We start from the raw sequence: 25696 nt of genomic DNA on the forward strand, positions 1-25696 counted from the left end.
GCTACTTACCTGACCAAATCAAAATCCCAGAAGTTTAATTTACTTTATGCTATACTCTGATTACAAACTGTTCCTTTAATTTTTTTTGAGTAATGCATATATATATATATGCAAAATTTGTATGCTGCATATATACAGATATAAGCTGAAAACATATATGTTCAGACAGACAGACAGACAGACAGACAGACAGACAGACAGACAGACAGACAGACAGACAGACAGACAGACAGACAGATAGATAGATAGATAGATAGATAGATAGTGTTTAATTAAACGCATCAATTGATTCCTTTTTTTATTATTATTATTTAGCTGCAATTATGGCACATCACTTTATAAACCAAACTTATTATTATAATGACTAATTTATTTATTTATTTTTTAATTACTTTAACAATATCACAAATAATCCTCCATATAGTAAAAGTAATCAGCTACCCTTTATGAACCATTATTTAACCACCAGTTCACTGGCCACATTCAGTCCTAAGTACTCTCAATAAAATACTATGGAGCCAAGAAGTTAGAAAGAAAAACATGATAACTGACCATTTTAAATGGTGCAGCTCTTCTTTCTAAGAATCTGGCCAACTCTATTAGTTCGCCAACACCCTGACAGCCCAGGGTGCAGACCAGTTAATAATTACATCTCTTTGCAACATTTAACCCTCAGTTTCCCTCAACAAAATTTCAAAAATAACAAAGCTTCTTCATTTTTTTACTTTGTAATGTGCACCAGGTCCTTAGCCTAACTTTTAGATGAGTTTTCAGAGTTTCTATCTCATTTGGTGTTGAATACTGACAAGGTCATCATAGAGGGGGGTTTTAACATCCATGCTGACATTGAAGGTAATAGCTAAAACCCAGCCTTTAATGCCATCTTCAATTGGCTTTGTTAAAATAGTCCCACACATTCTCATCTTCATACTTTGGACCTTAAGCTGACTTATGGCATTGAATGAGCATTTAATAACTTTCAGGATTACTTCAACAAAGTTCTCCTTCCCCAAAAGGTTTCAATTAAGCAGTTCATTATTAGATAATGCAGTTATAAATTTAAAAGAATCAGTTGCACTTTCTATCTCCTCTGTATCACTGAACAATACTGCCGATTTTTTATTTATTCCCGTTGACTAATTAATGATTTTGTTGATGGGGTTACTACTTTACTGCGTATTGCTTTAAACAAGGTGGCCCCTTTGAAAAATAAAAGGTTTAAAATAGATATCTGGTGCCTTGGTTACATAATTAACTGCAAACTTTCAAGCAAAATGCTAGGAAACTGGAGAGAAAAAGGCACTCTACATGCATACAAGAATCCTACCTAGTTTCAAAATAACAGTTTACTCCAGTATAAAATTACCCTTTATAAAGCAAGATCAGCATATTTCTCTTTATTAATAGAGAAGTATAAGAATAATCATAGAGTTATTTTAATACAATTGCCAAACTAACTGAGAGCCATAACTCTGTTGAAGAATCCACCTCCCCACCCCGCTGCTCTTAGCATTAAAGATTTTATGATATTCTAAATAAATAAAATTCATTCAAATAAAATAGATCATTAGCACCCCTCTAAGTATGACTGGTTTATCTTTGGATGCTGAAGCAGTATCTGATCATATCTGAACTAGGTTTAGATTATCTAGGTTTATAGAATTCCCTTTTTCATCTATGTAACATTACAAAATTAGAAATATCTTGTCCAGGGGTGATGCTGAGCAACTAGCCCATGCATTGTTACTTCAAAGTTGGACAACTGAATTCTTTATTACAAGCAAGTCTACAAACTGCAGTTAAAAGCATGAGGTCTGATGGAAATTAAAAAGAGAACACATCCTAGCTTCTCTTCATTGCTTTCCACCTTAATCCAGAATAAAATTCATAATCCTTCACACATATAAAGCCTTAAATGGCCAAGCTCCATCTTATATCAGATATCTGATTGTACAGTATGTTCCTAACAGAGCACTTCACTCTCAATCTGCAGGTTTATATGAGAGGTTGATATTTTAATTGTCAGGTTCCTCTCCTGTGGAACCAACTACCAGTTTTAGTCCGTGAGGCAGACACGGCGTCTACTTTTAAGGCAAGGCTTAACATTTTCTTTTTTGATAAAGCTTATAGTTACAGTGGCTCAGGTTATTCTGAGTCATTTCTGTAGTTACATTGCTATAGGCTTAGACTGCTGGAGGACATAGGGACAACTTTTTATCATTCTGTCTCTATTCTCCTGTGCTGCAATATTTAACTTTATGCTTTCTCTGTTTTTTCTAATCACAGCAGCTTGATCTGCTCTGTTCCTGTTTGGCTGTGACACTATCCTAGAGAGAAATGTAATTTGTGATGCTGCCATCAATACCTTTGTTAATAGATGTTTGAGACTGGCCTGTATCTTTCCTGGACAGGAAAACCTCTGTAGCTATTTAACAGCTACATTTTATATTTCTGCTTCTTTCTGTATCTCTGCTTCTGTGTCCTTGAACCCTTGTCGCCCTTGGCAGATGGACGCTCGTACTGAGCCTGGTTCTGCTGGAGGTTTCTTCCTGTTAAAAGGGAGTTTTTCCGTTCCACTGTCGCTACAAGCATGCTTAGTGTGAGGGATTGCCTTCAAGTCAATGATGTGATGCAATCAGCTTGGTGAGTATGACATAATGGAATAATTGCAAATCTTCTATTGGAAAGTAAGCTTGTATGAACGATGCAAACAGCAATTTTTAAACAGAGCGCGCACGAGGAGAAATGGCTCATGCATTCTCTTGCATGCATTTAAAAGGTGTTCCCACTCGGGGGCAGATACAGGGTTGTCCAAGCACTTTTTTATTTTATTTTTAAGTGAAGAGGGCAAGTCTTTTCATAAATTTGCATAAATCCTCCACTATACCTTTAAATAACATCTACCAATCTGGAAAAGGCTTCACATTAATGTTTAAAGATTGGGAAAGATGTTTACTGCAGTGAGAAACACAAATGAGGAAACAGCAAGGAACCTTCTTAGAAGAGATCAGCCGAACAAAAGTGATTCAGAAGCGGCATGGTGACTCAGTCAAGAGGCGACAAAAGAACCAAATACATCTACAGCATTGTAGGCCACATGCAACTTAATTTAAGATCAGAATGAGTTAACAATAAAAATGAGACAAGGGCAAAAATTGCCCATATGAAATGTCGAAGATGAGAAGCCCCGATGACCAGAAAAAGCAAAGCAAGGTTAGTCTTAATTTGCCTTCCAAAAACCTAAAAATCCAAAAGATTTAGTATAAAACGGGTTCACATGAGGAAACCGTCTCCTCCATACTTCATCCCCATCATAGGGTGAGCGTGATGGATCCTCCCTGCGTTCACACTCAAAGCCGTGACCAACAAACTTCCTGGCAGACATGATGCTGAATCTGCTGCGACTGCAAACCTTCTTTGTTTCTTTTTCTTTTCATTTATTCTATTTTTGAGCGCAACGGTAAACCGCAGCTAGGTTAATACCGCAATCAAATACATCTTTTTATGCAGGCTCCCCTCAGCAGCAGCGATGAGTCTGAGGGGAGCAGCTTTAAGTGATGCATTGTTAGGCTTTCGTTGGAATCATTATGAATACACTATGTATACGCCCAAATTGGAAAAAATACATGGAAAGTTCAGCATATGCCGGCGTTTTAGGAGATTCTGGGACGTCGGGCATACGCTGGCTAAATCAAAAAGGTGTGAAAGGACCACGATCACATTTTTTTTTGTTCCACATTTCATTTAAGCAGTAAATTTTGATAAATAACGTGAAAGAGTTGAAGGTGAATTATTGAACTAATCTATACCAAACCATTTTTTCCATTATAAAAATATTTATGATTTTATCATTGAAATGTGACAAAACCTTTTTAAAGTTGAACCATCTGTGATAGGGCAAATTTTTTTTTCCTTTCACTGCATGAAATAAATTGGTGTTAAGCAACTCACGAGTATAATTTATCACATACCAACAGCAGCAAACAGGCACATCACCAGCAGGATGATGACACACCAGAACACGTCCACATTCATCTGCCTCTCCAGCTTGCTGCGCTTGTATCGCGGGCCGTTGTTGTTCAGCATGGCTTTGGTCTCATGACCTGCAGAGATACGAGGCGTGTTGGTGACAGGTCTTAAATGAAGTGTGACTCAGTACAACAGTCACTCTGTGGAAGCTGACCAGCATAAATGACTATTCCCACAGCTTCCTCCGTGTTGCGGACGGTGCAGCCTCTCAAGAGGAGGTTTTCCTTGTAAAGTGCGTCTCTTCTGCCACTCCGGTGGATTCTGAAAAAGTGGAAAGAGCATGAAAAAAAATGTGCCCAAATTACAGAAAACAATCATAATTTTTTTAGGTGAAAAATAATTATATTCTTTATTCCTTCCTGACTGGAAAACAGCAGTTTATTCTTCCAGGGTGCTCTAAGCCAGCCCCAGTACGGGCCAGTACTCCCTGCACTGCAAAAAGAGTCTAAAAGTAGGTAAACATTTGTTTAAATAAGTGTAGATTTAAATTATTTTGCAGTGCGGGGAGCTGTGAGACACCAAGTGGGGGGACATAAACATGCATGTCCAATGAAATAAGTGAATGCAACATTTATTTAGTTTACTGTATGATTTAAATATTAAATAAACAATATAAAATACACAATTAAATAATTCAATGTAACATTAATAAATAAAAGTACATTAAAAATATCAATTAATTATTATTTTAAATAAATTATTTAAATATTGTTCAATTCAAACTTAATAAAATGACTTCACTCGTTTTTTTTTTAATCGGATCCCTAGTGGTCCGCTCGTGTAATTCAAGGGGTGCATGAAATATTTTATTTCTCAGGTGATAAAATAAAACACGGCTTGGATCTGTAGTACTTTGTGAGGACCCAGCTAAAAAATAAAACAAGCCCTTTACAATCGAAAAGTAAGTTTTTCTAATATGATTGAGTTCACCTTCAGCTGTGCTCCACTCAAAACCAAGCAAAAGAACAGACTGGATGTGAGAAACATCCTGGTATCTGCTGTTTTCCACATCTAAGCTCATCGAAGCAGCTCAGGTGTCATGAGTATTGGAAGAAAAAAATAAAAAGAGTAAAACAAATGGACTGAATCTGCAGGAACAGCACCTGCCCCATTCTTCTGTTTGGCTAATGCTGTTTTAGAGCGCTCCTTTGCTACCATTGGCTGACAAACGCAGGAGGGATTTCGATTGTCTTTTTAAAATATATTTACCATCAATTTATTTTCCAGTGATTTTTTTTTTTTACCCACAGGCAATCGCTATGAGCCTGAAATCGGGCCTAGGACCAGAGTACTTTAATCCCTGTTAATATTAATAGAAAATATGTCAGATAAAAAAAAATAAAAATAGAAATATGTAGGAAGAGGAAAGAATTTAACCTCTTTCACAGTTAAAATTAGCAAGATTAGCAGTAGAGCTGACCTAATTTGAAAGCTTAAAATGAACTCTTATCGGGTTTAAGTTAGTGCAACTTTTTTCCCCACTTGATCCTCGTTGCAAATGGGTAAAAAGAAAATAGTGGTTAGAGCTGTGGGCTTGTGCTCTGAGAAGGTTGCAAGTATCCGGTTTGATCACCCCAGACTGCCACTCTGGATCGCTGAGCAAGACCCTTAACCCTCCACACTGCTCCCTGGGCAACTTTGTTAAATGCAGAGAGTGAATTTCTCTAAGATTTTCTCTCTGAGATCAATAAAGTTCAATTTCTATTCTCATATATATGTATATTTATCTATTATTCAATAACTATTGATTCAGACTGATATTAAAGGCTTCTTCTTATGATAGGTTTTGACGTTTAAAATGCTTCAGTGTTTGTCTGCATTAGTAGGTACCAACCTTCAGCCAAAACCAGTCGTCGTCAGAGGTCCAACAATCACTAAGTTCTTTATGTTTTTGTTTTCACACACTCTTGTTTTAACTGCAGCCGTTCTGTAACAGACCTCAGACGTTTGTTAGATAACACCATGGCGAAGACAGAGGCTTCCTCTAACTAGCTTAAAGCACTGCTTCCTCCGCTCTGTTGAAGTCACGCTACTATCAGGATGTTTACCAACAACCAAATTCCTGCTTTGACCTCCGACACCAAATCAACTAACACGTCTCCACAGATTAATAACAGAGTTTCCCTGAACTCTGAGCTGCTAGTTCACACACAGCTGAACCAAGTTCATGGTTAGCACTGATAGAGAAGCAGATAACACCCTCAGAGATTGCTCTCTCTCCCTCCAATGAGGGAGGAAAGATTAGGCTGGGTGTCACTGACCGTAATGTAATAAAGCACCGGTGAGCCGAGGCGCTGAGCTCTACTGTAGCCTGGCAACTGAATACCTGCAGCATCTGGTCTCCTTCTGAGCAAAGAATACATGTCATAGTTCCACAGATTAAGCCAATATATCGGATATGTTGATGCTGTGACACCGTGAAACAGGGAATCCAGTTTCTCTTAATATTCTGTTCATACCCCAGTGTAGATGGGTTCTGATGAACTCACGTGAATAAAATAAAGAAAATCTTTTTAAGGAAAAAAAAAGTCAGTTTGGTATTTTCGCTTTTCGCAGATAAAACTGATAACTCTTATCTGCACTGTACACTCAAAGCCCTGTTTTGCTTCAGAAGTATGTTTAAAGGAATAGTACACCCAAAACATGATTAGCCTTCATTTTCTACTCACCCCCATGCTGAACAACACTCTGGAGTACTTTTTTGATATCTCAAATGCATCTGGAGATCTGGGAGGCTTCTTGCTGTCTGCTGACATTCAAATAATGGAGGTCTATGGTGCCTGAGACAGAAAGGTCCATAAAAGTCCACAAAAAACGTGTCAATATTCCTCCATACTGCTCGTCCAATGTATTCCAAGTGTCCTGAGTGGGTAGCATCCAGAATTTACTCGAAACAAAGTCATTTAGAATGTTTTTAGAGCATAAACAGTAGTGTACAGGATTTCCTGAAAGCGCGTTCACGACGCTACGGAAACCGCGGCAGACCAAACCGGATGAAAGTGCGCATTCAGCTCGGCAAAGAACTCATGCTCTTCCTCAACACTGAAATCCTCAGACATTTTTCTTTCGTTGTTTCTTTCTTTGCACAGGTAAACAGCACATTTCTTCTTCTACGCTTGCAATATCGGCAGAGCAGACGCTGAATGCGCACTTTCATCTGGTTTGGTCTGCCGGCTTCCGTAGCGTCGTGAACGTGCAGGCTCGCGCTTTCAGGAAATCTTATACACTACTGTTTATGCTCTAAAAACATTCTAAATGACTTTGTTTCGAGTAAATTCTGGATGCTACCCACTCAGGACACTTTGAATACATTGGACGAGCAGTATGGAGGAATATTGACACGTTTTTTGTGGACTTTTATGGACCTTTCTGTCTCGGGCACAATAGACCTCCATTATTTGAATGTCAGCAGACAGCAAGAAGCCTCCCAGATCTCCAGATGCATTTGAGATATCAAAAAAGTACTACAGAGTTTTGTTCAGCATGGGGGTGAGTAGAAAATGAAGGCTAATTATGTTTTGGGTGTACTATTCCTTTAAGGTTAATTACCCAACCATCAAATTAATCCAGTTAAATTCATTCATATAGTGCTAATATCCAATAAATGGGTGATTCTCAATCTACAGTTAAAGGTTTAATGGAGGATTTTCAAGAAATTTTGAAATAGACCTGCCCTCTCCTTAAAAAAAAAAAGAAATGCACATGCACAACCCTGTACCCGCTCCCCAGAGGAAACACCTATTGAACGCGTGCGAGAGCATCCACAAGCCCATTTCTCCTTCTGCACGCTTTATTTTTAAGTTGCTGTTTGCATCACTCATACAAGCTTACTTTCCAAAAAATGATTTGCAATTTTTCCACTATGTCAGACTCATCACCGGTAAGTGAAAATAGGAATGAGCATGTAGGAGGGCCTTCTGTAAACATATCACCAGAATGATTGACAGTTAGGAGGAACACTTATTTAGATAATCCACCCGGAAAAATAACATTCTCCATACCTTTAATTTTGGTCATATTTTTCAGATCCAATTCATTTTTTCAGAAATATTTAGATTGGTTCTATTTCATCACAATGTGTAGAAACATTAAATGATAGTATATCATATTATATCATATATAATATTACATTTTATATAGAGCTAGATATTACAATGTTTCGCATTCCTTTTGTTATCTCATACATAGAACATGCTAATCTGTTTTAGAGATTATACTCAAAAATACACAATATAATATTGTTTTTTTACATTATTATTTGTACATTAAAATTAAATTAGCTGTTTTGAGATGATGATCAATAAACCTACTCTTGGCTTTGCAAAACAAGTTTCCATGAAGCCCACTTTGTTATCCTGCCATTAGCTCTCCTCTCACATGACAACTGATGTCATTACAAGTAGACAAATATTAAAAAATAGTTATAAGGTGCATTTTGTGGTGGAAATGACAGTGATCCCTCAGGACAGGTAATATAATTATAAAAAAAAAATAAAATACCAGTGTATCCTTCAAGTAAATGATAAATTTAAATTCATAATAATAAGGAATTTCTGTGTCACTTGTCAATAAAATTGCTCAAATCAAATTTAGTATCACTCTTATGAGGGAAGGAGAGTAACACACCTGACCAAGGGACAAAGGACATAATGGCAAAAACATGACTATAAAAATTGTAGCTTATACAATATAAATAGTAATTTATCTATTATGAATGCTTTATCAGTTTATCTTTATGTCTAGCAAGAGCATTGTGAATAAAAAAATGACAAACATGTATTGTTTTTTTTATATATCTGTCTGGGAAACAAATTCTTTGATTGTTGGAGAATCACTCAAATGTATCCTGAAATATAAAACTCCACTCAGTAAGAAAGGGACTAAAAACTAAACATTTCTTGTTTGGATGCTAACAGAGCCAAGCTGACCTGAAATGATCTAACTAAAGCAGACCAATCAGAGCCAATGGGCTTTTTTTAAGGTGGGTAACCGTCAACAACTTATGTTTTTACAGGAAACATGTAAACATGTGAAGGTTTTGGGCAGATTCATCTAAACTTTACAGCTGTTTGAAATGTGTCAGCCTGGTGGATGATGCAGATTAGTCAGTCAATGTTCTCCGTGGCCAACATCTGTTTGATTGAGGGCTGAAACAATTAATTGGATTAATCGTGATTAATCTATTTTTTTAATAATCGTCAACTAATTTATTAATGCATTAATAATTAGCAGGAGTACAGAGACTGTTAAATATGCCTTTAGCTGACAGAGCAACCCACTTAGAGCAGTTATTATATCAAAATTTAAAAATTTAAACATTTTGCATTTAAGATGAAAAAAAAATATGCTTTCGTCAATCTGCTCTATCCAGAACTCCTCAGTGGAGTATAATCGTCAGATTAAAAGACTTGCTAAATAACAGTTTGATCGTATTTATTCTTCAGTTTTTGAATTTTAACTTTCAGTGTAGTTCACTATCAAGATATAGTCCATCTGTTTACAATAATCCAAGTCTAATACATGGTTGTTTTCTGGCTTTGGCGCAGCTAGGTGTAGATGTCACACTATTTAACCAGTGGTGATCCCATCAGATCCTCTATCCATTGAGTGTGAACAGATCAACCAACCTGGTTCCTTCCATTAAAGTTTACTTTTTAAATAATTGTCATGCTCCTGAAAAGCTAATAACTTTATATTCATTTAAATCAGATCTTCTACAAGCTAACATATCTAGCCAGATATCACTGCTCAAAGGAATCTTTCTGCCTCCAGCTGTGAGTCACAATGTTTACCAACTAAATAAGCGCTCTATGCTATCTGACGATCTGGATGTTTGGTACTGTAAATAAGACAGTTTAAACATGTTTATTTATTTATTTTTTACCCAATAAACAGTTTCTGATGGTTAGTAAAAGAACAACATCCATGTTCAATCATTAAATCAGACTATTCTGACCTTTTAAAAAGAAAGGTTTATTTTATGATGTTCTCTATGTTCTGAACTGTTCTGGTGGCGATCTTTTTATTGTACAAATGTGTAATGATGACAGTTTTATCACGTAAAACCTCCACACTAACCTAGATTATAGAATACAATGATAAAAAAGTTGATGAGAAAGATGAGAAAATGCAGCTTCCCATCCTAAAGTTGACTTGTAGCTATTTTTTATATGCAAGCACAAACATCTTGCCTAATTTGCAGTCATAACCACATAAAAAATAGGCTGAATGGATCCTTTGCTTCTGTTTTTAGCAGAAGCAAACTTGGAAACTCTCAACTTGCCTGAAAAAACAAATATACAAAAAAAAGAAAAGCACAAAGGTAATTTCCAGAGAATGTTTAGTTAAAAGAAAACTAAATTTAAATAATGTATAATAATTTAACAATAATAACAAAGCATATCTTAAGACTATATGTATATGACAGTGTGTCCTCTTACTAAATATCAAAGTAGGGAAGCTATTCTGAAATACTTTATTTTGTCGTGAAAAAAGGCTTGATGCCTCGGCTTTCACACAAAAAAAATCCCACTATGATCCTGTTTGTATGGGGTGATTTTTGCTCTATTGTTGTTGCAAGCAAGGGGCACATTTTGTAAACAGAAATTTAAAACAAATATTTTTTGAATGGAAATAAAAAACAAAAAAAGAAAACAAATGCAATCCATAATTGAAACTTTGAATTAGAGCATGTGAGCGTAGCGGAAGAAATACGGTGGAGCGCAGAGCGGTTTTCGATTCAAAGATTGGAGCGAGGATTTCGCTCCGCTCCAGTTCGCTCTAATGCACTCACAATCAATCAATGGAATAGACTTTATTTAAATTCATGTTTGACTTGAAGCCTAGACCAATGCCTATGATGCAGTCTGTGCCTATAATCTGTTATACTTTATTTTTTAACTTTACGACTGAATCGCAGAGACATGGATTGCATATTGTGTCATAAAAAGAGGGATAAAATATAAAAACATACACCAACTATACTTAACAATACAGAGTGGGTTTACATAAAATGATCGTTGTGGTAAGAGCCTGTTTTTGATCACACACATGCATCATAAGCTATTATCTCTTTTGGGATGCGAAGTGACCTTCTTTAATACAGTCTAGTAAAATAAATTAATAATGAAATCAGGGTTCCTACAGCATGAGGCAAGTTAAATTCAAGACTTTTTAAGACTTTTTAATGCCACTTGAAATAGAAATTTAAGACCAAATTTACAAGAAACACAAGAAAAACCTGCTTGCGACAACTTAACCCAAAGGTTTATTTTAACATAAACCACTGCACTAATGTTTCAAATTTTGAAAAGCTTCCCATACAGGAAGAAAGCTAAAAATACACAAATGACAGATATATTTTAACAATTATTTAACTGAATTCACAAACTCTGTTTTAGCAGGGAACAAAACAATCAGTTTTAAAGCCACAACATAACCAGTGCTAAGTCTTTTTTGCAGCTATTTTTCTTTGTAATGTTTTCTTAGTATGTTTGATTTGGTGATAAGTGGAGGCGTTGCAGAGACAAGGGTGGAACAAAACTGAGAAATACCGCCTGTTTCTCGGTAACTCCATTTTGACGCTTTGTGTTTCGTGCTTCGCATGTGACTCCGCTGCCTTAATTCCCATAGTTCTGAGCTTGAATGACTTCTTGCATAAAATCCACTGTGCCTCATGTATGTTCCATGGTTTTAGCCGTGGAGAAAACTCCTGGCTGGAGCCAATTTTCGTTACATTTACACTTGCTCATATTTTCCAGACAAAAAGTTAATGGCGCATCTCACAAATGTCCCGGCCGCAACAACGCTTTTATTGGTTCCGCTATCGGGACGGAACCAATAATGGCGAGCTGTTATTTATTTATTTTTTTTAATAAAACAAAATGTTTTCAATTTTAATGTTTTATTTAGATTACAAAAATAAATCGTAATAAAAATAATCCTATTTATGATGTTTTAAAAAATAAGACCTACGAAAGGCTGATTTAAGACATTTTAATACCAATTAAGGCCTTAGTTTTATTTTGAAGAATTCAATGCCTTTTAAGACTTTTTAAGGAACCGCGGGAACCCTGGAAATAGGAAACGTGCGGCAACACGAATGGAGCACAGCTGGGAAGCAGTGCGATAATTTAACAGTTAAATAAGATAATACATATGTATCGCTCACATCTTAAATCAAATGCTGTGGGTCCCAGGGCCCTGGCATAATTACATTATGGAAAAATGTCAGAAAAATACCTCCTGAAAATTTGAGAGAGCAGATTTTCTGTCATTCCTTTTAAAAAGGATGTGTTCGCGCCTAACATATAACTGATACGTCAGTCTGGCTGACCAGGCTACCTCATCAGAGCTGTGTTAAAATTAACTAAGGGTTCTATTTGAACTTTAAGGACTGGATGGATATCACAATGACGAGTTTGTGGGGCCACTAAGCTACTTCCCATTAGACAAATTCTCATGTGCTTTACTTCTTCACAAGATAAAGTAGTATATCATAGACAATGCAGGCATTATAATCACTACTTTCTTTTCTGGTATTAAACTTGTTCTGCTTATATGGTCAAGATAACGTTTTGTATGAAAAAATACACTGGACAAATCGGCATCATATGTTTTTCATTTAACGATTGTCACAGTGTCATGTTTCTTTGCCCACGACTGTGTTTGTTGCAGCATCGCTTGCAACAGGAACTTTACAGGGAATTGTTTGTGTTTCCTCTTCACCCCACAGGAGATGGAAACTATTTTCCCCCCAAAAAGCTGCAAAGTCACCGATTTTAAGTCAGACAAGCATATCACTGCAGGCATCGCTCCGAGTCCACGGAAAAAAGTAGCAGCTGAGATCCAGCATGGTTTAGTAAATAAAGCATTAAAACAAACATATTGAAGTGCTTTTTCTGACAAAAACATTATTAAAGTCACAGGGAAGTCATATTTAAATGTCAAACCATTCTGGCATAAACATGTATATAAATGTACTCTTTATCAGACAATATTGTCCCAAAAGGTAGAAACATCTATTTAAAAATAAGATCCTGTCTTAAAATCTGTGTTTTTTTTGTTATCTTATGCAGGCTAGTTAGTTATACGTCAGCTTATAAACCTAAATTTTGCCAATCATATATCAACGGTCATCTGTCAATTTTTTCGGTCATAGCATCTTGGTTCATGTGGCGCAGCTAATATACGCAACAGTTAAAATAGGAAATAAGAATCATTCACTTTCCCATTGAGTTCCGTCCCAGTGTTCACGGGGATGGACGTCTGTGTCTTCAGCAGGCATAGAGCTAACAGAACTGGCAGCGTTGCGAGGCAAGGGCTCAAACATGTACGGCTGTAAAGGCTGATTTATACTTTGAAACTAGGTCGTCTGCGTAGGAGTCACAGTGAACAAAAAGACGTCTCCGCCCCCTCTGCAGACACTCTGCTGCATCTCTCCCAAATTGTAGCTGACCGCAGACAGGAGGACGGATTGTTTTGTTTTTATGACCAAAATTGCGACAAACAACTCGTGAAGTTGGACCAGCTAGAAGAGCGAGGTGTGCGAGAACACTGGGACCCTTTTTCAACCTGGATCCCCGCTATTTTTCACCGTCATGTCTCTCTGTTGTCGGACAAATTTCCTCTTCGCCTCGGCTGTATCTAGACGCACTGTGTATAGTGCAGACCATGCTTCAATACTGGGCATAAATCAAAAATGTCTGCGTCAAGCTCACTGTGACACACTGCTGCAGGAGTATAACCAGGCCTTAAGCCTTCTACACCAAACCAAGCTTCTGCCGCCCTGGCGTCCTCTTCCACAACATCTTCGTCCCCGCTTTCCTCCTCTAAATAAAAAAAAAAGTATGACGGAGGAAACTCATCCACGACCTCCGACACTAAACTCTCCTCCTCTTGCATGTTTCCTCTGTCCATAGCGTTCCTTGACAGCGTCGTTTCTAAGTCACCAATTTAGTGCTACTTGGTCCCAATGGAATTTCCCATTGGGAACCTACTAGCACTAAGTTGCTAACTGGTTAGCAAGATGCTTCCGATACACTGGCCAAAACTAAACTTGCTTGCGAACCTTCCGCCCCAACAATCCGCCCCCTTTATAAACGACCAATCACATTCACTTTATTCACTCATGAAAAGTCATGCACCACTCGGGAGAATTTGGAAATGGAACGGTTGGAACAGCCGCTTCCCTACAACTTTAATTGTTTTCAACTTGGCTTTGAATTACTTGAGAATTCATATCGCCTAACTATGGCTTTCCTTTCTTACCTTTTGTACCCGTCAAATACAAGTGGATGAATTTATTCTCAAGGAGAATAAATACTCAAATTTGTAGGAGTAAAAACACTTTTTGCAATTAATGCAGAAATCATGTGAGACAGGGAGCTGAATTACATTTGTTTACAAGGAACTTGCACCATTTATTTAAATAATAATGATGATATTATTGATGATAATATATTTTTCCCTTAATGAAAAAAAGTTAAATTAATAATTGTGTTAATGTTTATCTAAATATACCCAGGCACTTTAATTAAGGTCAAATTAGACCTAAAATGTTAGCTGTAATATGCATTGCAGCTTGATTAATTTTTATCAGGAAAGTAGAACAATCATTTGATTAATGGACTTGTCAAAACATGATCGTTTATTAGCCCATTATTAAAATAAAGGTTAGTTGCAGCGCTGTCGGATGCCCTTGACAGCTGCTGATTTAAAGGTTTCAGCGTCATTGTTCATGTAGAGCAGTACTTACATGTAGCCTCGAAATCTGTTCAGGTCATTGTTGGGCTTTTCACATTCAATTATGCTGCTGTACTTTAATGGGTCGAAGTCACAGTCCTGTAGAGAAAGAAAAGGCATCCCATAAGTCAGCATATGTAGCCCAGGTGTGATGCTTGGCCTATTAAGACATCCATTCACAGATGACCTAAGGTAGCGATAAACTGAAGGTCATTTCTTTATAAGCGGGCAGTAAGCTCATCTAAGGCAACACACTGCTGCCTTGTGGGACTTTATGGGTATAAAAAACCATCAAAAATATATTAGTGTACTTCATCCTTGGTATACAATATTAGATGCCTAAAGGTGCTGCATTTATTGCTTCAAACAATTTTGTGCAAGCATGGGAATATCCATCCAGGGGTTAATCTCTGTGTTTCAGAGATGAGCCCATTTTGGTGCTGGATCTCTGCATTAGAAGTAGAACTAAAGATATTATGAAAATGCTGCCTGGAGGTCGTAAAGAGTCTCGTTATGAACAGAAGAACATGTGTTGTGCCAGGACAAGCTGAAAGGTCACTCCGACAGAAACAATCCATTACTATAAAAGCATTATTTAAGACTTGTCCTCTATATGTGTTTTATTGTGGTGCACCGCCACAGCAAAATAAAAGCTGCTATACCTTCAGAGTGAATAAAAAATAAATATATGTTAAAAGTAGGGATGTTCTGAACCGAGATCAGTCCGATAACAACCAAAAATCTATCGACCTGCATGTAAAATCTCTGATATTAGCATGCCGACTGGAAGACTCTGCTTCTGTATATGTAACCCAATGGCTACTAATAAATGGTTAATTTGTACTCCAACCTATTTTTTGTCCATTAATCTATGAGTAATTTTGAATGATCAAACCTTGTTTTTCATATTTTAATCTACAAAAAAAAGAAAAAAAGCAGGATACAATTATAATGTAAAAATAGTCTGTAATCAAGACTGTTTGTTTTCTTTAAAACTAATCTGGTAAAATAATTACCTGACCACTACACAACATGAATTACTTATTCACCTTTTAGTTAGGGGTGGGCAATATATCAAATATACTCGATGCATCTTGAGTTTTCCCCAAGCAGAGTAGTTAAAATGACTCTATCGCAACCATCAAGTATAAATTCTCATGGCGACATTAAGCCGTTTGCATCTATTTTACTGAGATATTGAGGCTTTTTCATGGTAACTTTTGTTATAGAAATAATCTAAAACTCTCCATAGGTGAGACTCAACTGGAAAACAGGAGCTAACCAAAAAAAAGATCATCAAATAATACTATCAACTGAAGGGATTTCACAGAAATAAATGCTTTGGTAGCTTTCTTAAAAAAATTAACTTTTTAAATTGTGAAAACCGACCAAAGTTACAATGCTGTATGAGGCTGTTGAAAACTAAAACATTTTTTTTCCTTCTGTCTTACCAGATCGAAAAAGCTGCGGATGACCTGCCTCTGCTTCAGGTTGGTCTCTCCGTCCAGCGTGGCGGTCTCGATGTGGCACAGGCGATCGGGGTCGCTGGAGCTCAGCAGCAGGACGTCAGCAGGGAGAATCTCGTTACATCGCAGCTTGACGAAGTCCCCGACACGCACTTCTTTCCAGTACCTCTCCACGTAGCGTTTTTCCTCTCTGCAGAAACAGTGCAGATGCGGTGTGGGATTTTAAACACATTTTTCAGCTGCAGATGAAGCAAGTTTTACCAAAAGTGATACGTTGTATGAGCTCTTTTTTATAACCAGAAAAGTCTAAAAGAAACTATTTTGTTTGTGCTAATTTATTAGCATCAATACCGTAGAGGTCCTAACATTTGCCTGCCTTGCTATCATCACTCCCATCTCTATCCCACCAAGAGGGACAACTCAAACTTTCAGGGCCTGAATCCCGAACCAGCTCCTAAACACTAACCCTTAGCACTAACCCTCTGTTTGGGAATTTCCGTGGAGGGTCCTCCACATTAAGTGCCATTCCAAATCACGTAGTGGATAGGGCCATTGGACCGTTCAGCCCTTAAATAGCATTTCTGCATCATCACAGGCTCGCTGGAATTTGCCAGTGGGTGTAACAGTGAGATAGAGGCTCATCAGAAAAGGAGACAATTTCAAGAAAAAATATATTTTTCTGATGTTGTGCTTATAAACTGAAAACCACGGATGTTTCTCGGTATTGAATCTTATCAAGGACAGGGAAAAATAATTCAGGCTTTTCATTAAAGGAACATCTCATCCCAGGTAAGAGTTTATCAAGTGAAACCAGATACCGTATTTTCACGACTATAAGGCGCACTTAAACGTCTTTTTTTCCCCTCAAAATGTGCAGTGCGCCCTATGGTGCGGTGCGCCCTATGTGTGTTGCAACTGCGACTTTTGAGACCACCTCATTGAGGAGATGATGAAAGAGTGGCTGAATGTAAGGAGACCAGGTGTTTTTTTTTTCCCACTCATCACCATTGCTGTTAATCTGTAACTCCATGCCTGCCCATCTCACAGCTGATGTGAAAAACATGGGGAAACAAATTAACGCTGTGCTCGCTGTTCAACCGCTCGACATCGGTGTGAACCGGACCCAGCAGGTGCAGCAGAAGCAGCGAGTTTACATGCAAAGTCAATGATTGACGCGCGTATAGGTGCAGCAAAAGGTCCCGCAGCGCGTTTTGAGCTGCAGGAGCGTTTAAGCATCTGCCAACGCGCTGCTGCTGCTCGAGATGGAAAAATTGAAGTTTTGCTGCTGGACGCGCCGCATCAACCAATCAGAGAAGCAGATCTGGGAGCTGACAGCGAGACAGACACAGCGCTCTGATGACATATGATATTAACGCAAATGGAAAAGGCTGGATGGATGAGGAGATGATGAAAGCGTAGCTGAGGGATGTGTAGCCTATGTGAGGAGACCAGGTGGTTTTTTCCACGCATCACCATCGCTTTTAATATGTGACTCCATGCGTGCCCATCTCACAGCTGATGTGAAAAAAAAGGTGAATCAAATGGATACTGTGCTCGCCGTTATCTCGGGGGTCTGACAAAGGAACTTCAACCGCTCGACATCGGTGTGAAGCGGCCGTTCAAAGTAAGGCTGCGAGCGGCGTGGGAGCGATGGATGACCGATAGAGACCGCAGTTTCAGGATAAGTGGAAGGCAGCGCCGGGCAAGTTACGCCACAGTTTGCGGATGGATTGTTGATGGACTAACGTGTCTGCTGGCTCTGTTGTTCAAGCTTTTGCAAAAGCCGGCATTATTTCTGAGGAGCCGCGCTGCACGGAAAGTGACTCTGACAGCGAAGAAGGGGAAATTGGCATGTCTGATTTAGCGCAGCTGTTTTATTCAGAAACAGAGGATGATGACTTTGATGGGTTTGATTAATACTTTGTAATAAATACATGAATAAAGCACAATCATACTCAGTTTTGCTCCCGCTGTATTTTTCTACCTGAAAACTTAATTCAACAGCAGCCTCTGGGCGGGTCTCCTCCTCTTCACCGCGGCGGCTGGCAGGTGTTTTTTCATCTAAATAATCTAAATCTTGCAGCTATATTTGCTGTGATCAGTGGGAATAAAGTAGTTTTATTATGTTTTTAAGTGAGAAAGTCCACCTGAAAACTTCATAATTGCAGTCAGTTCATCCAGATTATCTATTTCTGTCGGAGGCGCTCAGACCCCCACATACCAGCGGTGCGCCGACAGGAGAAATCCTTTCATCAGCAGCCTCTAGGCTGGGCAGCCTCCGGGTTCACGCGGTGGATGGCAGGTGTTTTTCATCTAAATAATTTAAACTGCAGGCACCCATAAAAGCGAACATATTCCGTCGGCAGGTTTCAGGATTTTAAGTTAATTTAGGAGCGATCACAGCGCTGTGTCATCTGCGATGTGTCTGTCTCACGGCCAGCTGCCAGGTTTGATTAATACTTTGTAATAAATACATGAATAAAGCACAGTCATACTCAGTTTTGCCCCCGCTGTATTTTTAAATACGCAGTAGAGCTATTTAAAGGTGGTAGAGGACATGTACCTGTATATAAAAAACGCGCCCTATAGTCCGGTGCGCCTTATGTGTGTGTTAAATACAGAAATGGCACACATAACTGAGACTGCGCCTTTTAGTACGGTGCGCCTTATGGTCGTGAAAATACGGTAATTTTTTTTAATCACAGTCTGACTGGTGGGAAGTTAACCATTGATTTGCTGCTTAAAAACAATAAGTGGAACACCGGATGGGACCTGTCAACACTGAGAAAACTTGAAATGCACATAAGACAGTAAAAAAACATCCTTTTTGGTGCCTGGATAGAGATTAAGAAGGCACATTTCTCATCATATTTATAAAAAAAAAAAAACAACAACAAAAAAAACAATACAAATCAAAACATTAACCCATTAATGAAATATAAATAGTTTAACCCCTTGAAAAAAAATGCTATAGCTGAATGCTATTATTTATTTTATTATTTTTCTTTTCTAATACATACTAAAGTCCTGAGCTGGAACCTTTTTATTCATGTTTTTCTTGTACACCACTAAATCTGGAGCCCAATTAGCATCACAAGCGTTGGTCTAATGAGGCTCTTCAAGTTTAAAAGTTACATCATTGTACTCACATTACAGCAGCAAAGAAGTTTGCAATGTTAATGTATAAAGACAGAAACACTAAGAGGTAGTTTAATAAAGAAGCTGATATTAATTATCAGAAGTTTCTTAACAGAGGAAATTGACTAACTTTCAATCTGATGTTTGAATAACCTAAATAATGGAATAAAAACAAAGATTTTTGTTGCTGTCTATTTAATCATTTAGGAGCAAAAAGGGGGTTTAAATTTTGTCATTATATGGTTTTCTTTAAAAATGCGACTAATTGGAATTAATCAGGGAACAACTCTGAAATTCACTTGAAATTTACACAAAATTAGTCAACAAATCCAGCGATGGAAAAGGTCAGGATTTTTGAAATAATATTGAAATGAAAATTAAATGTCCAACGCTGACAAAAACTTTGGGTCTCTACACTTTGGAGCCACTAAAACACTGAGGCTCTTGATGCCTGTGAATCACGGTCTGTACGGGAAGGACGACAGTGCTGCTTTTCATTAGTTAAGTACAGCCAGGGCACACATACTCAGGAAACTGGTCAGCAACAGGTCACCAGGGTGGAAAATCATTCATTATTAATAGATTCAGAACCAAAACAAATGCAGTAGTTACAGCAAGAATTATTCTATATCCTATTCTACTATTCTATAATTCTCTGACTGATAGATTTAGGCAGGAATCTATCGTTTCTGGGGTTAGGTGCTCCTAAAAAGTGACATGTATGAAGGCCGACCTGCATGACACACTGCAACAAAAAGGATTTAAATTTTTTTTAAATGTCACATTAAAACCCCAAACACCAAAACAATTGAAAGGTGCATTAATGCCGGTGGAAGTGTTGGCCTCGTTGTTACAGCAGTGAGCTTGTGCTCTGAGAAGGTTGCCAGTACCCGGTTAGATCCCCACAGGCTGCCACTCTGGGTTCCTGAGCAAGACCCTTAACCCCACACTGCTCCCGGGGCGCCGCACAGTGGCAGCCCACTGCTCCCGACGAGGATGGGTTAAATGCAGAGGTAAGTTTCCCCAGTGTGAGATCTATGAACTTCAATTATTATAAAAAAGTACCTCAGAAAGTCTTCAAAAAAAAAAACGATCCCACCATACAACTTAAGGATGAACCTTTGATCATCTCACAGAATTTGGTTTAATCAATTATCTAAAATGGAGGTCTTCAACAGGGGTCCGCGACCCCTAGGGGGTCCACAGAGGTACTGCAAGGGGGTCGTGAAACTTTTGGTTAATCAGACTCTTTTTATATTCCCCCCTGCAATTTTTTTCCACTAATTGAAATGTCTTTAAATCCACATTAACAAGAATTCGACAGACTGTAGTAAACAGATAAATGGAGGCAGAAGATGTTATTCAGTCATCAATGCACACATTTAAAGCTTTTAAGATTGCTGTAATTAAACCTCTGCTTAAGAAACCGTCTCTTGACCCAGATGACTTGGTCAATTATAGACCTTTATCCAATCTTCCTTTCTTATCCAAAATTCTTGAGAAAGTAGTTGCCAAACAAGTTTGCGATCACTTCCACCATAATGAACTTTTTGAAGAGTTTCAGTCTGGCTTTAGAGCTCATCATAGCACTGAAACAGCTCTGGTGAAAGTCACTAATGATATTCTCATGGCCTCAGATAATGGACTTGTATCTGTGCTCGTCCTGTTGGATCTTAGTGCTGCATTTGATACAGTTGACCATAATATTCTTTTAGAAAGACTTGAATATTTTGTTGGAATTAAAGGAACAGCACTAGACTGGTTTAAATCTTATCTATCTGATCGAATTCAGTTTGTTCATGTTAATGATAGATCTTCAACACGCTCAAAGGTTACCTGTGGAGTACCACAGGGATCAGTGCTAGGACCAATTCTCTTTACTTTATACATGCTCCCAATTGGTAGAATTATTAGACAGCATGGGATTAATTTCCACTGTTATGCTGATGATACCCAGCTATATCTGTCTATAAATCCAGATGAAGCTAACCCATTACATAGATTACAGGCATGTCTTGAAGACATAAAAACCTGGATGACTCTTAATTTTCTGCTTCTGAATGCAGACAAAACAGAAGTTATAGTCTTTGGACCAGAGTCTCTGAAAAAGAAACTGATTAGCCAGTCACTTCATTTGGATGGGATTAAACTGATTTCAGATAATAAAGTAAAAAATCTTGGTGTTATTTTTGATCAGGACCTGTCATTTAAATCCCATATCAAAGAGGTTTCTAGAATTTCCTTCTTTCATCTGAGGAACATTGCAAAAATTAGAAATATCCTGTCCAGGGGTGATGCTGAGAAACTAGTCCATGCATTTGTTACTTCAAGGCTGGACTATTGTAATTCTTTACTATCAGGAAGTCCACAAACTGTAGTTAAAAGCCTTCAGCTGATCCAAAATGCTGCAGCCAGAGTTCTGATGAAAATTAAAAAGCGAGATCACATCTCTCCTATCCTGGCTTCTCTTCATTGGCTTCCTGTTAAATCAAGAATAGAATTTAAAATCCTCCTTCTCACATATAAAGCCTTAAATGGCCAAGCTCCATCTTATATCAGAGATCTGATTGTTCCTTATGTTCCTAACAGAGCACTTCGCTCTCAATCTGCAGGTTTACTAGTGGTTCCTAGAATTTCTAAAAGTAGAATGGGAGGCAGATCTTTTAGTTATCAGGCTCCTCTCCTGTGGAACCAACTACCAGTTTTAGTCCGTGAGGCAGACACCCTGTCTACTTTTAAGGCTAGGCTTAAAACTTTCCTTTTTGATAAAGCTTATAGTTAGGGTGGCTCAGGTTATCCTGAGCTATCTCTATAGTTATGCTGCTATAGGCTTAGACTTTTGGAGGACATAGGGACCCCCATTTCATCATTCTGCTTCATTCTCTCTCTGTTCTCCTATTCTGCAGAATCTGTTAGTTCAATCTCTAACCTTCTGCTCTCTCTGCTTTTCCTCAGAGTGGCTTTGCCTCGTCTGTTCCTGTTTGGCTGTGACGTCATCATGGAAAGAAACATCAGCTGTGCTGCTTCTATCAACACCCTTGTTAATAGATGTTGGAGATCGGCCTGTTTTCCAGTGTGGTCCTGTTTCTCTGACCGTGACTGAGTGGATGTGCTCTCTTCGTCCTCTGGCATGGGAGCTGCCTTGGAGCTCGTCTGCCTGGCCGTGTGTTTCCTGGACGGGGCCGCCTTTTACAGCTGCTTTTTGTATCTCTGCTTCTGTCTCCTTGAACCCCAGTCGGCCTCGGCAGATGGCCGCTCACACTGAGCCTGGTTCTGCTGGAGGTTTCTTCCTGTTAAAAGGGAGTTTTTCCTCTCCACTGTCGCTACAAGCATGCTTAGTGTGGGGGATTGTATTTGAGTCAATGAGTCAATGCAATCAACTGGTTTTCCTTAGATAGAAAACTTTGTATCAATTTGACTGTATGATCTGGTTGAACTGTAAAGTGCCTTGAGATGACATGTGTTGTGAATTTGGCGCTATATAAATAAACTGAATTGAATTGAATTGAATTCAGCGACACACAGGAGCTCTTTCAAGCTGGGCACCGTTTCATTCACAACACCTGTCCCATCAACCAGGAATCAGAATCAGAAATACTTTAACAATCCCAGGGAGGAATTACTTTCATTACATGACTCCATCTGTAATAGAGTGACTATAGGACCAGTTTGATATAACACAATTTCATACAATATATATAATTAGGGGGTCCCCGCTCCATCTCTCCATCAGTTTGGGGGTCCTTGGTCTGGAAAACGTTGAAGACCCCTGATCTAAAAGTTGGAAGAAAGATATACCCATCCGTCTAAACTTGCACAGAATCATCCAAGAGGCCCATAACTCCTCCAATTAAAGTAGTAGGGAAGCGGCTGTTCCAACCGTTGCATTTCCGAATTCTTCTGAGTGGTGACTTTACACGAGTGAATAAAGTGAATGTGATTGGTCGCTTATCAAGGGGGCGGGATTGTTGTGGTGGAAGGTTCACCAGCAAGTTTGATTGTGACTGGTTTCTCAGAAGCATCTTGCTAACCAGTTAGCAACTTAGTGCTAGTAGGTTTCCAATGGGAAATTCCATTGGGACCAAGTAGCACTAAATTGGTGACTTAGTAACGACGCTGTCAAGGAACGCTATGGACAGCGGAAACATGCAAGAGGAGGAGAGTTTAGTGTCGGAGGTCGTGGATGAGTGTCCTCCATCATACCGTACATTTTTTATCTAGAGGAGGAAATTGGGGAACAAAGATGTTGTGGAAGAGGACGCCAGGGCAGCAGAAGCTTGGTTTGGTGTAGAAGGCTTACAGCCGTACATGTTTGAGCTCTCGCCTCACAACGCTGCCAGTTCTGTTAGCTCTACGCCTGCTGAAGACACAGACGTCCATCCCTGTGAAGACTGGGACGGAACTCAATAATAAAGTAAATGATTCTTCTTTCAACTGTTGCGTATTTTAGCTGCGACATATGAATCAAGATGCTATAACCGAAAAAATTTGATTGACAGATGACCGTTGATATATGATTGGCTGAATTTAGGTGTACAAGCTGACGTATAACTAACTGGCCTGCATAAGATAACGAGAAAAAACCCCACATATTTTAAGACAGGATTTTTTTAAAAATAGATATTTTTTAACTTTTGGGACAATATGGTCTGATAAAGAGTACATTTATGTACATGTTTAAGCCAGAATGATTTGACATTTAAATATGACTTCCCTTCAACTTTAAGGATGAACCTTTGAAAATCTCACAGAATTTGCTTTAATCAATTATCTAAAAGTTGGAAGAAAGATATACCCATCCACCTTAACATGCAGCATCTGGTAACAAACCCTCATGGTGAAACAGAGTGGTGGTGGAATCATTCTGTGGGGCTGTTCACTTTAAGCAGGATTATAGTGGAATTCAAAACATAAAGGCTTTGGGATGTTTTGAAAGTCTAGGTTTTATTTCTATCTTTGTAAAAGTAAAGTTTTGTTTTTTTTTTAAGGAGAAGTGAAGTAGTGGTTCAGGAGGCCGAGCTTACCTGCTGTAGACCAGACAGTCCATGTGATTGATTTCTTTATCCGAGCGGTGCCTCCTGTAGTCCTCCCATAAATCCTTAATGGCTGTGACAGACAGGATGAAAACCACCGGAGCCAGAGCCAGCTCAGGCTGAAAGGCGTTAACAACCGGGACGAAATTAAGCAAAGCGATAAAAACGAAGTAGACATTAGCAAAGCGGTGAAACTGCTCGAAAAGATTCTTGGGCAGGAATGACAGCACGGTGTACTTTGTGGTCTTAATTTTGTTGTTAGCGTAGTGTCTGTTGGGATTTTCCTCTCCTTTGGCTCTGTCATAAAGGATGTTTGCGTGAACTGTTCTGGTTTTGTTCTCCTTGGGTTTTTTCTTTCGTTGCCTTTTGGCTTTTGAAGCTTTGTCCATCCCGGTGTCTTCGCTCCTCTCTCGCGCCATAGTCTGACCCAAACTTTTCCGCAGTTAACGTTTTCGCGTCCGCTCACACAAAGACACCAAGAAAAGTGAAGACTATGTTATCATTCTTTTAGAAAAAAGAAGAAAAAAGTTACTACCGGTTGTTTGCTTCATTCACGGGAATCTATCGTTTTTTTTATCCATATCGACTCCTGCTTGGCGAGTCGGAGGAAAACTTTGCCTGTTTGGCTTCTTTTTTTCTCCCCTTCTGACTGTTGGGAAGGATGCTTGGAGTAGGGAGGGCTCGGACTTCCTGCGGCTGAAGCGCAGATCTGTAGCTAACATGGATGGGTCGCTGCTAAGTGTCTCGAGCTGAAGAATAGCTTTCACATCGATGGTTCCGCGCAGCCTCAGCAAATATGGATGGTCGTAGGCGGATCAGGGGTCGCACTTTAGTGGAAATCTGACCTGGTGGCCCCTCCTCGACCCAGCCTTTTTTTTCTTTTTGCCACGCGGTATAATTTAGTTGACACAACCCACTGTAAGAAAAAAAGAAAATAAAAAGTAACTTTTTTGTATGTGTCAAATGTGTAAATTTTTAATTTAAATTCTCAGTTACCTTTCGTGGACACATCTTGATTTTTAGATAATTATTTAGAAATACTAAAAGTTAAGATATATGATTTGTAATGTAAAAATTGGTGTAAAACCCTTAGAAAAATAATAAATAAAATACAAAAAAGGGTGTCAATTAAAATGTTTTGGTGGTAAAACTTTATGAAAATTGTTATTAAGTATATAAAATTTCCAAATGACTAATTTAAAAGATACATAATTTATTTATTTTTGACCGATGAATAAGAAGTTAGGCATATTATTGTGTGCGTTTCCCTTCTCAGTCATGGCATGT

The 25696-nt window shown here is 38.5% G+C and overlaps 1 protein-coding gene across 1 annotated transcript; it reads right to left on the minus strand.

Moving 5' to 3' along the window:
* Window positions 1-3971: 3971 nt before the first annotated feature.
* LOC119776193 (probable phospholipid-transporting ATPase VA) lies at window positions 3972-25134 on the minus strand (the record flags this gene model as incomplete). Its single annotated transcript, XM_038274483.1, has 5 exons — window positions 24401-25134; window positions 16224-16428; window positions 14786-14871; window positions 4184-4290; window positions 3972-4103 (listed from the first exon to the last, which is right to left on the minus strand). Coding segments are annotated over exons 1-5 (958 nt in total), but the record flags the coding sequence as incomplete, so codon positions are not given.
* Window positions 25135-25696: the final 562 nt, after the last annotated feature.

The sequence above is a fragment of the Cyprinodon tularosa genome, unplaced genomic scaffold (genome assembly GCF_016077235.1).
Source record: "Cyprinodon tularosa strain WSP-4 unplaced genomic scaffold, ASM1607723v1 ctg1201, whole genome shotgun sequence".
In the NCBI taxonomy this organism is placed as follows: domain Eukaryota; kingdom Metazoa; phylum Chordata; class Actinopteri; order Cyprinodontiformes; family Cyprinodontidae; genus Cyprinodon; species Cyprinodon tularosa.